At 43.2% G+C, this 19176-nt stretch overlaps 1 protein-coding gene across 1 annotated transcript in view; it reads right to left on the minus strand.

The window, feature by feature from the left end:
- thsd7ab (thrombospondin, type I, domain containing 7Ab) overlaps positions 1-19176 on the minus strand; it is a 132601-nt gene that overhangs the window by 62912 nt on the left and 50513 nt on the right. The window contains exons 3-8 of the mRNA XM_061081407.1: positions 15476-15724; positions 14992-15176; positions 9918-9986; positions 6307-6462; positions 4499-4702; positions 986-1180 (exon numbers count right to left, since the gene is read on the minus strand). Of these exons, the coding sequence (XP_060937390.1) occupies positions 986-1180; positions 4499-4702; positions 6307-6462; positions 9918-9986; positions 14992-15176; positions 15476-15724 (1058 nt within the window). The remainder of the gene's footprint in view (positions 1-985; positions 1181-4498; positions 4703-6306; positions 6463-9917; positions 9987-14991; positions 15177-15475; positions 15725-19176) is intronic.

Here is a 19176-nt window from a genome sequence, read left to right on the forward strand (position 1 = left end):
TATTTCCTCATTAGTATGCAACACAGGAGCTGGAGAGAAGCTCGTGATCTAATCAGATTATCTGCTCTGCCGGGGGGGGAGACAACACCTCTTTTCAGGTATTGTTGTTGCGTGTGTGTGTGTGTAAAAAACGTGACTGAATTAGATACCTGAATATAATTTGTATTTGTATTTTATTAACTATTCTAAAGCTACTTCACGTACAACTACTGCTACTGAGATTTACCGAAAAGTTCTGGAAACCTCGGGACCCGTGAAAGACCTTCAACAAAACAGATGTTACACATGTTAACGTGATGAGGGAGACAAGCAGGACGTGAACTAACACAACGGCAGAACAACAGAGAGCAGCACAACACAATCTGAAGCTAATTTCACACATGGCCAACGAGCCCTGACTATAACAGATCTGCTCGAGTGACTTCTAAATCATTTATAACTTACCCTAAAGCTGTTATGATAATTCACAATAGTGTTTACAACGGAAAACAAGCGAACAATTCTCATTTTGCTACGTGTCGACACACAGCTAGAGGTTCAACACAGCTACCGGCAACAGTTTAATTACAAATGTTACCCTCCATCACCGTGATCCACGCTATGACCATCGCAGTGACTGAAGAGAGGGAAACACACCCAGATGAAATGTTTGGTGTCATGACAAAAAGAAAAAAACACACACACACACACACATGCAGATTTAGAGCAGAGAGAACAAGCGTAAGTGGAGGAATGATCTTAGAAGGAGATAGAGGAGTGAGTGTCAGGCGCGGAGACAGACCGACAGGAATAATCAGCCGGGCCGATAAGCAGACGGTCGGAGATAAGGACAAACGCACAAGCAGACGAGTGTGAAATCCAGACATTTGTTGAGTGACAGCGAAGGACGACTTGAAAGGCCGTGACTAAGCCAATATCCCTCATCTCATCTGCATGGATCTCCATACTCGACGGTGCGGAAGGCTGTCGGCAGGTGGAGACTCACCTTCGCCGGCGTTGTACGCCAGGATGGAGCGGATCCTCATCTGCTTCCCCTCGATGGTCTTACTGGAGCAGGTCTGGGAGCAGGTGGACCAGGGCGTCCAGTCGCTGAGGACACAGTCCCGGGAGCAAGGCACCTGGCAGGCCACGGGCTCCAGAGCCGGGGAGGACGAACACAGGGTTCCATCCCCAACTTCACCTGAAGAAGAACAACAGAAAATACAACTAGGCTGTGAGATAAAGTTGAAGAAATAAAAAGGAAACAGAGGGAGGATACGATTCCATTTTTGTTACAAGGTGAAAATAGGGATTCTGGATTAACACTGTTTTAACTTACAATCAATAATAAGAACATAAGGAGGTGATGTAGAGTAATATTAATGTTTATATCTACTGTCTGTCTGTCTGTGGCTCACACAGAGCTGTTCATCTTATCAGGCTTCACACTTGTCTTGTGTATTGTTCAGGGGACAAAGAAGAGCAGCGTTGAATTTAGAATAATTGGGAACCGCGTCACGTTCACGATTAATTGACTTTGACTCCCGAGCATCAGTCTGCAGCGGCAGCGGCTGAGACTCATCGAGTTAAGTGATGTTGTCAATCACGACAACAGCTCATTCTCGACAACGGCAACGAAAAACCGATTCTCGAGTTCGAGGGTTTGAGAGTCGAGAACTTTGAATAAACAGGTGAACGTCTGTGAATGGCCTCAGGGTTCTGGAGCCTGAGTCCAGTGGCAGGTCACTTATACAGCTGATAAATCACAATATCCAACAAGATGCTTTTGTCTCAATGAAGGATCTTTGATTATGTTTTTTTTGTAACGTGGGTTTATTTCTTGCTGATTAAGTGATCAAAGTTCACTTTACTAATTTTGGATGCACTGGTAGTAACTTGAGAATAGATTTAAAGGCTTCATTGCAATAATCAAATGATCACCTTCACACTGCACTTCACTACAGAGGCGGCTCCAGCAGCTGTGTGCGTCTTAATCGATCGCACAATGTCAAGCACACAGCTCATTTCAAATTGCGGAGACGTGCTCGTTTTCTCAAGAAGTTGTCTGTCCCCTCAGACAACTGGGGGGGGGGGGGGACATTCTCCAAACTGGCAGCAGGACGAGCTTGGCAGAGTTCGCCCGCCTCGTGCCCGGTGCAGGAACGAGACGAGCAGTGAAGATTTAAAACAAAATACAATGAAAGCTTCATTCACACTCATAAACAGGGTATTATGAGGAGAGTGAAGCTGGATTTGTTCTCCAAGCGATTCATGTGTTTACTTCTCTTTACATCTAGTACTTGACGAATTTTACTTCTTAGTTTTCATCTAACGGCCCCTCAGATTCACTTGTTTCCCAACGAAGGAGCCCGACCACGAGATAAGAGGCTGAGATGAGCTGCTATAACAGCAACATATTGAAAGTAGTGTCACTTTTAAACATTTTGCACATTACTGTACTTTTGAACTAAGTAGTATTCAGTGTAATCAAGGATTTTAACATTATTTTAGTGGTAAGTTTACATAAAGTAGTCAAATGGAGATAACTGGCGTCTCACTTTCCATAACTTTGCGAGATAGAACGTTTTCTTAGGACATTTTCAATGATTTCTAAAAAGTAATTCATGGATCTTGATCTTGAGAGACTGAATAAATGAATCCATTCAGCATAAGAATCTAAACCAACAGCATTCCTACCAGTCTGACATTTCTGGGTTGATCCAACATTCCTGGTTTTACCTTAAAGCTTCACCACAGAAATAATTTAAAACATTTCACCGGTGCTTTGCAAATTGACATGACAGCTGATTACACCTTTTTTATGGATTACCTGCAGAATATTCATACGGACACATTCTTGACTCTGGTTATGGTAAAGTGGCATTCAACATGCAAAGAGCAGATTCTCTTGGGATTCCCACATTTTTTGCACCATCGTTCATGTTTTATTAAAAAACCTCCTGGAATCAGCCTTAAGTGGATTATATTAACCCACATATTCCTCGCTGTTGCTTCATGTGCTGCCATGAACCGAGCAGAGAATATTTTCCTCTGTAAACGATGGGAAAATGTAAATCTCTCAATGGCTGAAATGAAAACTTTCAAGCGGAGGAGAAATCGCTTGAGCTTCAATAAGCAGCCCGGGCCCGACTTTGCATTAACATGTCACTTTGACAGTTGTGCTGTGAACCAATCACGACGGAGCTGAGACGGCATGAAAAAATAAGAAGTGACAAGAGGACCTCGCAGTTTTTAGGCTCAGACAGAGAAACCATGAATGAACAGAACGCCGGAGACGAGAGAGAGAGCTCAGCGAGCGGAAGGAGAAACCGCTCTCGCCTCACCGGGCAGCCAGTCAGCACCGGGAATATCAAGAGCTGCTTTCAATAACATCGGTATCGACCTCGGCCTGTTGTCTGGGGCAGCGGCTGTGTGGCCTTCTCTCGCTTTATGACCGGGACTCACTCGCAGAAAATATATACTGCGGTGAAAAATCTCTGAGGCAAAATAAAGCAGAGAATGAAAAAATAAACCAAAGAGAACAAATCAATTTTCATCAGATGAGGGAGTGAAGTCAGAGGGAGAAAGACCAGCACACAGTTTCTGTTTCTCCTGCAGCATGGGTGTGTGTGTCTCTGTGTGTGTGTGTGTGTATGTGTGGGGATGCTAAAGTATTCAACTTCATCTAATACCTGCAGCTGATGCACGGACTGTGATTTGTGGTTAGACGTTAGGAGGACAAATCACGTTCTCAGCCGGGGAAAACACGAGCCGAGTCCACGTGCTGGATCATAAAACGAAGATTTACCGAATGCATTTGGAAGTGAATGAGATTCCTAATGCTGCGGCTGCACTCTAACTTTACATACCCAGTCAATAAACATGCTATCTGGTCCGCATCAAACCAGCAGAAAGAAGCTTTAATTAAAATCAATAATGTCTCCTGCGTGACATTGGTGCGAGTGCAGAAATGCTTCTCTGCTCCACCGGCCCTTATGGAAGAAGATTTACAGTAACAAAGGGAAGCAGTAAAAACCCGGAAGCGGCAAAGGGCACGAGAGATACTCCGAGACTCAGGGATCGGTTTGATTTAGAGCGAGAGAGGTTTAATTGTGCGTGCAAAGTGGAAGAGACTGTAATGAGAGCGACAGCGTGAGAGAGGTGGCGAATCGAGCAAGCGTATGAGAGGTTCAGGAGAGAGGAGGAGGAGGAGGAGGAGGAGGAGGAGGAGGAGGAGGAGGAGGAGGAGGAGGAGGAGGAGGAGGAGGAGGAGGAGGAGGAGGAGGAGGAGGAGGAGGAGGAGGAGGGAGAGTCCTCACAAAGTTGATGAATTGGAACCGGGAGTCCAGTCATGGAAATCTCCTCAGGTACAAACTGTACTTGGAGAGTGGAAGGGTCAGTCGGGAGGTGACATTGAAAACATCAGATTTTACTCATAAGGTCAAACCTGCATTTTCTCCTTATTGCAAAGGGAGGACGACCAAAAATGAAACAATGAGATTGAATTCTCCCGTCTCACCGATGCTGTTGACGCACTGGATCTGTGGCAGCTGGGAGCCGGGGCCACAACTCTTATCGTGGTCCGGGACGCACTCGTCCAGGCTGAGCAGCTTCCACTCGTAGCAGCTGGGCTCGTCACAGGGAACCGCCTCCACCAGGTGAGGGCAGTTCCCCGGCCCCCCCGTCGGCTCGTTGGTGATCCGTCGCTTCCTCAGTTTAAAACCTGCAGGATGGAGAAGAGAATGAAGACACCAGCTATCAGAATTACAACAAAGCTATTGACAATATTGTATCTTCACCTAAATATTTTTTACACTTTCTCTATTTTGTAGTACTTGAAACAATGTTTCTACTTCACTTTTTCCAATTTACAGCTTTAGGTTCTAATTACTAAGATTTTTTGACATTGAACATCTTTTTAGATTCTCTAAAGTTTTGTGTTTAACTATTTCTTCCATCACTGATAATCGGTGGTTCTGATGAGCTTGCTTTGGTCCCAATGAAACCGATATAAGATTTGATTCTGAATATTTACGTCTTTCTGTATAAAAACACAAAACTATTGTGTGAGTTGTGATTGATACTGTTCGGCGTTTACAGAAGCTAACAGCTAATGATCACTTGTGGTGAGGACCTCTCACCATCACTTCAGGTTTGAATGATTGAGTCATTATTGGATCTGAACTCATAGTCACAGGGAGAGAGATACAAATTTCAGAAAGAAAGCAAATCAGTTAATGCCCGTGAGTCAGGAGGATTCGTCTTTCTATATCTACTTAGTAAATAAGGGATAAATGAAAGATTAACAAAGGGACAGTCCATAGGCCCTTCAATAAAACGTATTCACACTAAACGTGACCATTTCCTCAAGGCCTCAACAAACCTGGTCCTCTCTGAGTCCCGAGGGTTTTTTCTGAACATATCTATAATGCACATGTGTCCACTGCAGGGAGACGCCTGTGACATGATTTCTAAGCCTGAGTGAACACGGCTCTGATCACTTAATCGCTCCTCCACATACAGCAAAGTGAATTAGATCCATCTACTTGTGAATGAACATTGCACTTTACCCAATCTATGAATGCTTCCTTTGAACAGCTGCCAACTGCGGTTACAGGAAATGAAAATGTTATTCCAACGTGGCTGCACTGAAACTGTGTTCCCTATGTATTTTTAATAAGATGACCTGCGATGACTAGAAACCCTCAATCATCGGATATTCATGAGGCTATATGGTCGGTTATAGCTTGAATAAAAACGTTAATATTATGCAGTAAAAGCTATGATGAAGATGGCAGCTTCATTGGTGCTTTCAGACTCAGTTATAGTGTTTATACAGAAGCGTGAGCCAATTATATTGCTGTCTTTAAAAAAACATCATTCAAAGTGTTGAATGGAGCTCGGGCAGCGTTTACTGCCACTGTAACAACACAATGTTTATGTGAGAGGCAGTTACTGAAATAACATACATTACAATAAACTGTATAATTTCCATTTTAACTTTAATACATTGGTGTAATTAGAGGAATGAGGAACAAGGTGGTAATTAGAGGCCATTGGTTTTTCTTCCCGGCTGTCAGAATGCGGATTTCTTCATAGATCAACATAACACACTGACAACATTTGCATGGAAACCAATTATAATGTTTACATGAGTTGGATTATTCCTGTTTGTAAGTTACAGATCATAATCTGACTGTCACTCACGTCAACATCACATCCTCGTCACACGTCTCATATTCTCGACAGAAGAAATCACTCAAATGTTTAAAATGATAAGAGGCACTCAGAGCCTGTGAACCACTTCCTGTTTTTAAAGCTCTGTACCTTTCTTCCCGGCCTGATCGTCACAGTTCTCGAAGGTGCACGGCCCCCAGGCGCCCCACGGCGACACCTCACACTCGATGGGACACGGGATTTGGCAAAGCTGCGACCTGTTGGGGATCGGCCCCTCGCACAGTCTGTTCTCCACCGGGCGAGAGGCTGAGCAGACCAGGGAAAGGGAACACAGAATGAGCAGCAGGTAGAAATGAATCTGTGTTACTTTGACTTCTATCCTGATTTGTCTTCAAGCAAACCTTCTTTTTTATCCAGCGTTACACTAACCAGGAACTAAGGACACGTATTTATTGAATTTACTTTTATTTCTGACAGTCAAATCCCTTCAGAGATCAGATAAAACCCAGAGAGAAGAAAACAGGAAGCATATATGTGAACTAGACACTATTGTCCCCTTTTGTTTTGTTTATCACTTCCCAGATTCCAACGTCAGAATGATAAATCAGCAGCGATCATCTCGTGCCGCAGCATGCTAGCAACATAACACATCGTGGAGTCCACAGACAGTAGAGATGCATTGGCTTGAGGTGTAATTTGACATTTGCTTTCCCTCTCTGTGCCGCGTTGGGCTGAGAAAACACTTTCTGCGATGCAACAGGTTGATGCATGTCTGTGTGAACTCCCTCTGAGGAACTTTGTGGGAAATAGAAAAGGGGAGAAGCCATCTCCATGCCAGACACGGATCTGTGACAGCTGTGCAGATCACATTTCTCCGCTGATCCGTGGCACGATAAATACATTTGATGTGTGGAGTGTCTGAAGATATCGAGTTTATGCATTTATGCATTCACATTTCGTGTGTGTGTCGGAGTCAGTGTCATTTCAAAGAGGTGCTACTGTATCTCCCTGCCGTGAGTCCAGGTTTTTTATCCTCTTCGCCCCTTTTTCGGTATTGGTTTGAGAGTAGAAAGTAAAAGATTGACAGAAAAGACGAGGACGGCGAAGGAGAAGGAGGACGAACCTCTCGTCAGACTGAATCCCAAACAGTGTTTGGCAGAAAGATAACGGCCTTGACGCCGTAGTTTGACATTTAGCTCATCTTATTCTGGAAAAAGAAGGAAACAGCCTGGTTCTGTCATGAGGTAACAACCTACCAGAACCTCAAAGGAGACATCTGGTGCCTTTTTCAATGTTTCTTTAGTCTAGTGTGTTGTATGTATATTTTATGAATGTAAAAGTTCTGCAAAGTTAATGAGACAGGAGCTAAAACTCTTGTTTTAGACGGAAACTGAGAGGAGCAGGAGAGGGATTTAGAGCAGAGCAAGAAAACACAAATTAAAATGATCCACCTGAATCTGAGCAGAATGTGTCTCATTTAAAAACTCCTATTAAAAACTTTCTTATCTAATTGGTTGAAAAATAAATTACAAGTCAAATTCTAATAGAGACTGGGAGCAGCAAAGTCTATTAAATTGGGATTTTTGCAGATTTGAAGCAGATTATCTTCCAGTTTCCAGTCTCACACTAATCTCCGCTGGCTGACTGCTGCTTTATAATTAGTGAACAGATATGAAAACGCCATCGATCCGCTCATCCAACCCTTATCTCAGAAAGAAATTTGTTTTCCCAGAATGTTCAATGATTCCATAATCACCAGGACAACAGTTCACCACCTCCCAGGTTCCAGGGAGTCACTGGTGATAATAATAATAATAATAATAATAATAATAATAATAATAATGTGCATTTGAATTACATTTCACTCAGCTGCAATAAGACTGTGTAGAGACATAAAGAAAATGTTTTATTACAGAGAAACAGACTTGATTGTTAAATAAGTATAATAAGCCTAAAAACAATTTGATCTGTGTTATATATTTTGCTGATTTGTGTTAACTGTGCTGATATTATTCAGTGGAACTGTGTGTTACATTTGCTCACGTGTCAACAGCATCATATTACATGTTTGTCTGCAAGAAGCATTACGAGAAACAACCTGTGTAAACATTAACGTCATCACAGAGTTGTCAAGACTTCAGGATTTCAGCCGTGACACGAGAGTTAGAGAAATATATACGTGTACGACTTTTCTCCCCAAAGTAGGAGGAAGGTTTGATCTCCACTTTTCAAGTGTTACAGAGATACATTTCAAATAGGTTTTTATTTTAAAGTGGATACTTAGTCATTCACACGCCTGAACCTCAGGCACTTTACTTCCAGTTCTCCAACTGTTCCTACAAGACATCTAAGAGCTTACAGTCTCCCAGAGTCAGGAGAGCTGAATCATAATTCCCTCAGAACTGTACAGGGAGACGCAAGTGGAGCTTTTGAAATGCAAAATGGCTAATTCCTCTTACAAATACACTGAAAGTCAAGTCGTGCGTTTGCTGAGCCAGTGTTAATCCACATCTTATTGAGGGAACTACACTGACTTCAATCTCTCCACATCAATCCATGTGTGAATACAGAATCCAACACAGTATCAGTATCCGTGTGATGAAGAGAGAAATAAAAGTCTCTCTCTTTATCCTGCTTTTCTCTATTAGTCCATTTTTACAGTATTTTCTCCAGTGAGTTCATTTTTCTATTGTGCTGAAGTGACAACGGATTAGTGTCGACAGCCGAGGAGAAGGTCTCACGTCTCACTTTCCATATTCTGTTGTTGAGGGAACAAAGTTTCTCTCACGGTCTCACACTTTCAACCCAAATATAGAACTTTGTAGTAATAATACCTGTAATAATACTGAACAAAGGTACTTGGTAAGAAAACACAGCTTTGTATTATATGCAGACTTCATCATGAATCTAGAGCATCAGAACAGTGAGAATCTTAAAAGTGTTGGTAAAATCAATATTTGAATTAGTTTGCCTGAGGAGAAGAGAGGAAAGGAAAGGAGAAGAGTTAGGATGAAGGAAGGAGATGAAGGAAGAGAACATTTATCAAGGATGGAAAAGAGGACAGAGAGTAAACAAGAGCAAGGTAATAGGAATGGAGGGGAGGAACCAGGAGACAGGAACAAGAGAAGAGGAGGACAGGATTGGAGACAAGGACAGAAGATGAGAAGGAAAAAGAACAGAGGATATTGGGCAGTGGGAGGAGTAGGAAGACATGGATGAGGAGGGATAGAGGAGATGTGGAAAGAGGTCACGAGAGAAGATGAGAAGAAACAAGGAGAGGAGATAGGTTATTAAAAAGGAGAGAGGAGAGAAAACGAGTGACGTATAGAAGATGAAGAGGAATCAAGAAAAAAAGCTATGGGGAACAAGATGAAATAAAAATGGAGGTAAGGAAAAAGACGAGAGAGGAACAAGAGGAGAGAAGGACAGAGGTTAGAAGAGGAGACGAGAAGATGAGAAGAGGCAATGGCAAAGGATGAGAGGAGCGAGAAGAGAGGAATAGAAAACAGGATCAAATAAAGATGCAGGTTAGGAAAACAGGAGAGATTTTGAAACAAACCTTTATTTACAGACAGAGGAAAAGACAAGAAGAAACAAGGAGAGAAGATAGGGAACAAGGGGAGATATTAGGAAAGAAGAGAAGAGGGAACACAAGTTAAGGACATTAAGCAAAGGAAAGGAGAGAATATGGAGGGACAGGAAAGAGAGGAGAGGAAAGAAGGAGAAGAGGATTCACAATCAGCGTGCCTTGAAACACCTACCTGTAATCTGGAAGGTGATGGAGAGGAGAGGGGGGACACTAGGCTTCTGCTGTCTCTGGGTCTGACCCGCTGTAATTACAGTGTGGGGGGGGGGAGATAGTGCTATTAGCTACACACACATCGGGGGAGACTGAGGCATTATCAAACAAACCCAGGGAGCGAGAGGAAACAGCACAAAGGAGACAAGCAGAGAGTAAAGCTGCAGCAGCAGGAGAAGCAACAGAGAGACGAGCCTATAAAAACCTGAGCTCGTTTCCAATGAGAAGATTTAAAAACAAGATTTAATCCGTTTGGATTCGTGGTTCAGAAACAGAAGCAGAACAGACATTAGGTGACGGGTTCGTCTCATCAGGTTAGAGATGCTGGAGTTGGACGATTGAAGTGTATTTCTGGTCGGCCGAGAGGTTGATGTGGTTGTTGAAGTTGATGGTGAAGGAAAGGAACGCGGACCCAGTACTTACAAGTATAATAATGTTTATTACACAAAGTAGTACAGGTCAAGACGAGCTCTAGAACGCGGAGAAATCACCCAGGCCAAAAAGTGAGATCTGACTTCCAGGGGTTGGACACACAGTATATATACAGAGATTGGTTCCGCCCATGACTTCAGGTAAATGCCGTCCCCCATGGGATTCCTGACTAAAGACGGACATGTTTTTGTGTCCGAACATGAAGACACATTGGTCAAGAGCATTCCTTCTACTCCCATCCATTAGCTAGTCAGAGGTCACTCCCAGAGTCAAAGGTCATTTCAAAAAGGCAGAGAACTTCTAAGATAAACATCTGGAGGACTCTCTGAGAATGTCTGAGAGTCCAGAAGGCAGGTATCATAACCGTAAGCCTGTCATTATGTTTTGAACACACACCAAATTGATCTACTCTAACGAATATACGACACGATCAAAAGAAATCAGATTACTGACAGACCTGCTAACATGGTTACTGGCACGTTTTAGCTTCTTTGTTTCACGGCAGCTAATTAACTCCTGATTGTCCTGATTCTGCGTCGCCCTTTAAAGTCTTTCCAAGGAACCGACCACGTTGGGAAACCGTGATTATCTGCTGTGTGTCAAGGAGATAGATGAAATGATCGAGGGTCTCTCTGTGTGTTCATACGTCTTAGAAAGAGAAGCCAGAGATCGGAGCCAAGTCGGCATTCGATCAGAAATCTCTACGACACAATTCAAGAGCTTCGCCAACACGTTGACTCCGCCCACGGGATTTCTTGCAGGCTAATTCTGGAAAAACTTTATAGACAATTTAAACAGCTATAGCCAATCAGAGCAAATGACGGGTGAAGGTGGTATAAAGTGTGGAGACCAGATATACCAGTCTCTGGGTTTCTACTGGTGAGAGATGGTGAAGTCTCCAGTCAGTTGTGTAGTAGGAACTCACAACAACTGGAAGAGACTCACAAAGCAGGAAGTCATGAAGTGTGAACTGCACAATCATCCTGTGACTCTCAACTTGGCGTTAGCATCAAATAGCATCAGTTCCTGAAAGTTTCCGACCATCCAAACTAAAAACGCAGCTCTGACGTGTTCATATTTCAAGACGCAGCAGAGTTTCCAAAAGTCTTACGGGTTTAAAAAACTCCAGAGTTGTCTGGAAATCAGGTGCAAAAGTAGCAGATGTTGTGTTTTATAAGTAAAAATGTATTTGCCAAAGTCTTAACAGCGTTTTCTGGCACTGTAACTCTAAACCTTTGCTCAGTAATTTCATGTTTGTACCCAGACTACAGCTGGAGACAGAAGTGCTCGGCTGAAATATGAAGTGAAACAGTTTCCTCTCATCCGGAGCAGCAGCCGTGTATTTACCTTCACATTTGGAGAAATAGTTTTAGCGTTTAGCTTGAATTCCTTCTGTGGGATTCAAGTTGTTTACGACGTGTTTTTATTCTCTTTCCTGTTTCTCTGTACTTCTCTTTAAAAAAGTAATAAATGACTGGTAACAGAGAAAAGAAAAACTAGTTTGTTTCATGTGTAGATTTTGCAGAAAAGCTTAAAGGATCAGTTTGTAGTGATGTGTTTTAACTTGAGTCGGAGCCATTGTGGCTGTTTCTCTTTGTTTCCTGTATTAATGCTGAGCTGGTCAGACCATGTCAAGTCTCCAGCTCTTTATTTAAATGCAAAGACATGAGATTAGTATCGATTCTCTCGTCTTATTCTCTCTATAGAAAAAAATAAGAGCAAATAACCACATTTCTCAAACTGTGGAACTATTTGTTTTATGGCTTCTGTCACTTCTCTCACCCGCACTTCTTTTAGGTGATTTTTGTTCCTGCCAAGTTTTCAATAGAACTAGAATTTACTTTTACAGTATATCTCATGAATCCTGATGTGTTAAAGCAGCTCCACAGAACGTTTCAGTCAATCTGCTGCTGAAACTACTGGGAACAGTAAAGAAATGTCAACTCCCACCGGGTTGGAAGTGGTTTCTTTATGGATCCATCCACTCCACCAGGCTGAGCTCACACAGAACCCAGAGTTACACAACCTCAGCCGGGGAGAGGAAGACACACATCCGGGGTCAGATCCGTGCTGCTCCCCCATAAAGATTAAGGTTGGGATTTAGGAGGTGGTAAAGCGATTCCAGATCTCGGCCCGAGGGTATCTGGTGCCCTTTTGCATGGTGATATTTATGCATCAGGCATATGGGGGGGGGGAGAGAGAGTGAACCTGGCTGAGCCACCGCCTGCCCCTCTGTCTCAGTGGTACGCTGGGAGATTACCCCCCAATGGAAGGAGGAGAAATCCTGAGCCAAGAAGATAAGAACTTTGCGCTTGAGTGTGTGAGCATGTGTGTGTGTGTGTGTGTGTGTGTGTGTGTGTGTGTGTGTGTGTTCAAGCAAACTCTCACACGCAGGTCACGCACAACTCTGCAGACTCAGCCCTCGCCACACCACTCTCAACACGTTGTATATATGAATCTTTAACTGGGTTTTAACAGAGGTTACGGGCGCCTGGACATGTATGATTGATCCAGCTTTTTGCAGGCACATGTTCTGTCTAATACATTAAACATCCTTCCATATTTAATACAAGATGCTTTGTCTGTTCCTGGAATTAATATTTTGCTACCAGACGCATTATTCTTTAATTGGGGCCGATTCCAAGAAAACCAATGGACCGCTGATTGAAGGCAGCTGATGCAGCTGGCTCTTCACTTATGAGTCATTCATCATAAATTAATGCAACATCAACCAAGATAATTTAAGTAGAATCAGAACCCAGAAGTATAAACACCATGTCACCATCATGAACCAGTGTAGCAGCCTATAGACGTTTCACTAAAGCTCTGGAGCTGCAGGTTTTAACACCGAGTTGCATCAGATATTGTTAAACCCGATTCTCCCAGTGTGTGAAATCTCTCCTCGGTTCCACAGTGATCCACTCAATCTCAAAAGGCAGCATATGAAACTTACCTCAGAATACTTAATATGCGTGATGTGTAGATGTTGTTGTGGGGAAATGTGTTTTTCACAGTTAGTAAAGCTTATTTATCGTAGCACCTACCACAGAGCTACAGGTCATAAAGTGCTTCAGAGTCATAGAACATTTAAATAACAGCGTAAACAGAGGAGCAAACATGGAAATATGTGCAATAAAAGAAGATGAAATATGTGGAACAGAGAGATAATAAAAAACAACGTTACAAACATTAAACCACACCAGAGGAAATGAAGCCAGTTTGAATAAGTGCGTCTTCAGTTGTGTTTTAAAGATACAGCAGACGTATGTCAATGAGAGGTCACTGCAGAGAGTTAGAGATGGTAGAAGATCTCAAGCACTGAACCATGTGATTAGTGGGCGACCCGCTCTACCTCCCTACACAGCGTTCTGTATGGGGCACACGAGTGTCAAATGAAATCTCACCTCCTCTCTTTGTCACTCTCTCCCTCACGCGATCAGCACGATCGGTCTCCACCAGCTTAGTCTGGACTAATGTCTCTAACACCCTCCTTAAGAGGGCAGCTTTGACTCTAAGCTGGCTTGACAAGTGTCAGAAATGGAGGCCTTTGCACTCGTGAACACTGACGAGTCACAGCAGGACACACGAGCACGAGCAAATCCTTGTTCTAAACGACGCCTGATTTGGTCTAAAGGGGAGAGAGAGAGAGAGAGAGAGAGAGAGAGAGAGAGAGAGAGAGAGAGAGAGAGAGAGAGAGAGAGAGAGAGAGAGAGAGAGAGAGGCAGAGAATGGCAGCGGCTGCAAATCCTTTTAAATGTTCTGACTGAGAAGTTGAAGCTGACAAGCCACAGTCACAGTGAAGAGAGGGGGCAGGGAAGTCGTGACATAAGAGCGGCTGATTAAATTTGTGTGAGTCACACTGGTTCAGTGGAGTGAGTCTGTTTTTTTCACTGGTTTTGCTGAAGTGAAGTTAAATTAGGAATCTCCGTCTCTGATCTTCCAGGGGAATGTTTTCTTCAGATATGGCAGAAGTTTAATTGGCCTCAAGACCCGTTCACAACTGTGTGGAAAACCCTGATCACCGGCAGCAACAAGCAGCCGGTCTTCATGATAAGGCTTCAATTAGCATCAATAATATGTATTAAAAAATATGTGAATATATTAGGAGAGTGAAATGATGTATTGCTGCTATGATCCCAGGATACTGTCACAATTAAACCTAAAGGTTTTGCTTTCAACCACAAGCGATAAAGTTAATTGCAAAAGTTGGAATCCAGGTTTTCAAAAGCTCTGACACTGTTCATGTGCTGCAAACTAATAACCAATCTAAATGTACCCAATGCTTAAAATCTTAGATATTTTGTTGGATATATATATATATAAAATATCAGAAGTAATCTGTATCTATTTTTGCTTAACTAAAGTAGATTTCCGAGATTTTAAACTAAAATGGGACCGGCCGTGTTTCCAAATTTCTCCATTTCAGGCAATTGAAACATTCCAGTGTTGATGCAGCATTAGAGTCCAAGCAAATTCTATAAGTGGTGTGATTTCCTATTAACTAAATGTATGATGTTGAAAGCAAAGATTAAATGCAGATTCTGAATAAAACCATCGTCTTCAGGTTGTATACCAACTCTCCCTGATTTTCCCTTTTCTCTTACCTTTGTCTTTTTCCCTGAGGTCGTTGAGATACTTCAGGAGCTCGGCATTGGCCTCCACACAGTAAACCTCTCTGGTCTGCAGGCCCCCCCCACACAGCTCCGTGGCGTTGTTGCGGCGCCGGTCCTGTTGGCTCAGCAACACGTCCACCCGGCAGTCGCTCCACTCGGTGCTCCTCCAGGTGAAGCTGCAGGAGAAGGAGACAAGGGAAACAGCCGGGTCGGATCGATCAGAGAGGGACAGGGTCCGGTGGGAGGAGAGTGAAGGGAAGCACATCTCCAATCTAACTTTTGAAGACACCGATCGGTTCCTGTTTTTCATTAACATTATCTACACTGTGGAAGTACTTTCAGTTGAAAAGCAGAGTCCAGGAGGAGAAGGGTATTAACAAAACATCACATACTCTTGTATCTCTAGGCTGTGATAAACCCTGAACTACCTTTCACTCAAATTCAAAACCCCCAACCATCATCAGGAGGAACTCACGTGGCGCATGGTGGCACGGCGTCCCCTTGAGGTTCACAGGACTCCACCTCCTCCACCTGCGGGCACTCCCCCCCCTCGCCCACCGGGAACTGCAGCACCTGTCGGCTGCGGGTTCGGTTTCCTCGGGGGAACACGGGGTCCACGCAGGCTTTGGAGCACGGGCCCCAGTCGGTCCAGTCGGTCAGCTGGCAGTCTTTAGGGAGGACACAGGACTGGACGGTCAGCGGCAGGTCCCTCATGATACACAGGCTGGGGGACGGTAAGAGAGGAAGAGGAGGGGAGGTGAGGCAAGGATGATGAAGACGATGTTACAACAAACAGGATGTTTATGTAAATATACACTGGGTTCCTTTGCTTCAAACCCAAACTGACCTTGAAAAAGAGACCTTGAAAAAAAGTCCAACATCAGTAAACCACAACAAGTCATTTTTTACATTATGATGTTTGTCAAGATAAAACAAACAAGATAAAACATGTAAATTTGTGAGGAAACGCTGGTAGTCTGATTAACTTCAGTTTCCCCCTTCTTACTGTATTTATGCTAAGCTAAGTGGCTTTAGCATCACGTGTAGCATGATGCAACTCTCGGGAATAGAACAAATAAAAGCAAATTAACCATAATACACAACACGTCCACATCATTTCGTCAAGTTACGTCAATAAAAAAGAAAAAAAAACTGTTAATCCAATTTAGAAGCTAAAACCAGTAAATGTTTGACAATACTTGATTATAAATACTACTGATAATTCAAACCCTGATGATGCTAAACCCATTCTAACACATTTTACTTTTAAAACAACGTGATAAAACTTCAGAATCTGAAATAAACTCAGACTATCACAGTTCTTTTTCGGTGCTTGAAACCTCTGGAGGAGTTTGGACGCGGCCGTACAGGTAGAACATCGACCTGTGATATAACTGATGCGTCGTAGCCTCAGAATCAAATAACATCAGGACACAAATCAGCCTCCCAGCTGATCCGTTCATCCCTTTGTTATCCTCTGGCATCGAGCGGCCACAGAGCATCTTTATGGTAAACAGAGCCGGGCGGTGCTCAGCTCACTGACGCCTCATTACAGTGAAGTTAAATCTCTCACTTACGTCTTATTGTTAATGTGCCAAGATTCCTTAAAGCCACAGTTTATCGTCTGTGAACATGTCAGAGCAGCAGATATATACGACACTTTAACTGTTGTGTGATGCTTCACTTTAAACACCCTGACCATCACTGGTGCTACGTTCTGTCTGGAGAGTGAAAGTATTAAGAGTAAGAACATGTGGGTGTGTGTCGTGGTGTGTGTGTGTGTGTGTGTATCACACAACCAAAACAAGCTCTGATCAATTGTTCACACACATCTTTTGATCATGTAAATTGCGTTTAAATGTTATGAACAACCCGTGGTCTCTGGGCTCCGTTGGAATCATTAGGAATGTGTTGTAACCGAAGCCGCCCGCTCGCTGCCGCTCGGGCTGGACGTCTTTCCCCCGGAGGCGCCGCAGCTGACAAGCTATTAGTGCTAATTACAGCTCCGCTTCATTTAGAAACCGCTCATTTAGGCGTCGCCGCCGCACTTCACCTCCAGCGACTCAGACCTTTGGTATGAATGTGTGAGCGGGGGTACGAGCTTTCTTCTTCTTCTTCTTCTCTAACTCGTGTGTCTGTGCAGATTAAAACACCTCTGCAGTCTTTGAAGTGGCAGCGAAGCGACGCTGTGAAAAATCTCGGGTTTTTGTTTTTCCTGCCAAACGCGCTCGGTGTGTCGGCTCCTTTTACATCTGAGGCAAACAATGAGGGATATAAGCAGCGATGGCGCCGCGCACCGAGGGTCATGGCTCGAGCTTCCTGTCTCAGATGGAACTACTTGTGTTTTTAAAAAAAGCCCCAAATGCAGCCGACGACCTATTTCCACTGCAGCCGGATCCTTGGAGTCGCTGCCGTTTGTTGTGCGCGTGCACGAGCATCTTTTTTTTTTTGTGGAGATTTCAAAGTTGCAAGAAGAAGTCATTATTTCTTCATCTCAGTCATCCAGACAGAATGGGGACGCAATCATCCTCTATTTAAATAAGTGAGATAATGTGTGAAGAACGCTTGTTTTCAAACCTTTAGCTTTTGCAGAGGAACTTTAAACAATGCTGTGCGAGTGCTTTCAGACCTAATACATGTAGATTATGATATTCCAACGATAGTATGCTGATTATTTGAAAAGCGTTCATCAAGACACTGCAGCTGGACTGGTCTAAACCACTGTTCAATGTGGGTCAAGTGATTAAAGAATCATTTTACAATTACAGAGAAAAGAAACGTTGCAATTGAAATCGTGGCACCGGGCGATTATGTAATATGACACCCACATCGTTTTAAAAAGGTCATGATACCAACACACACTGAGTCTTAGAGGAAGGTGGCATGTTTGGGATGAGCTGGAGAAATTAAAAGCCCAGTGGCAGATGCTCATCAAACGAAATTGGAAATGAAGTGAGCAAGATGTTCAGAGAGCGTCTGGCTGCGATACGACGGGATCATCGCTTCGCCGGGAAGTTTGTTCCACTTTTTTTTTTCTTCCGAAAGTGGCAAAAACAACTATGAATATTTCAGAACGAGAAATAAACAAGTCAAGGATTAATATTTATGCTCCTAAGGGCATGAGAGTTGTTTTCACGCTTCCTTTGAAATATTTGATCCCGGTTACGGCTGAGAGCTCGGCGCCAACAAAGCATTAATGAATAGATTTAGTGCATAATTGATCATATCTGGGAGTACAGTGCTGTGTGACAGTTATGTGATGTGAACGGAGCCGCGCTCGGCTGACACCGGCGCTGATTGTTTCCTGGAGATCAGAGACCTCATGAAAGCTCCAAACTCTACAAAGCAGCTGTGACATTTCAAGCTTTTCCGTTCAGTTGAGGAAACATGAATCAACAGGAACATTTATTTTTGGAGAGACTTGCTGACAATAGCATTCAGACCTATTTTCTATAGTCTGTCATGTTGCAGGGTAATTATTTAAACGTTTCAATTATGACTTTTCATTAAGAATTGAGATCCTTTGCGATGATGATGTTGAATTCGAGTTTGTCTTGACTTCTAGTCCATCTGTAGTTAATTAAATTTACTGGATCAGATGTAATTGTTACAACCTTCAAATTATTCACACAACTAATGGATTTAAAAAGATAAGTCCTACAAGACAATGATAACCTTTGATCAGGTAAATACAGCTTTGTGTAAGTTCATGTTAGAACACAGAGGTCATACCCCCGAGCTGTAATCAGCTGACACACACAAACACAAACACATCAATCACATCGAAGACATCCATTTAAACATGACTCTCCTCATTGATCCCTGCCTCTTTCTGCAGAGTCTAGAGAGTTTTGTCTCCCTTCAGTTCAGAGTCTTAACCAGGCTCAAGAGTTTAGAGTGTAACCCCACGTCTTGCTTTGGACTCGGTCTTGCGTTACGCTCCCTGTTTAGCTTGGCGAGCTAATTGGCTAATCCAGGGAACCATCACCACGAGGCCTGAAAGTGTTTCCATGTGTTGCAGTGGATGGTTTGATTCTGACGAGAGAGTTCCTGACTGTAAAGATGAGGTTAAGTTCTGTAAATGTTCTCGAATTCTTCCACAATCACGCGTACGTCGAAAGAACTTTAAAAGGGAGCTGGTTTTTTTCAATTTGAGAAAACCTGCTGATTCTGACG

This window comes from Limanda limanda, chromosome 11 (genome assembly GCF_963576545.1).
Source record: "Limanda limanda chromosome 11, fLimLim1.1, whole genome shotgun sequence".
Taxonomy (NCBI): Eukaryota; Metazoa; Chordata; class Actinopteri; order Pleuronectiformes; family Pleuronectidae; genus Limanda; species Limanda limanda.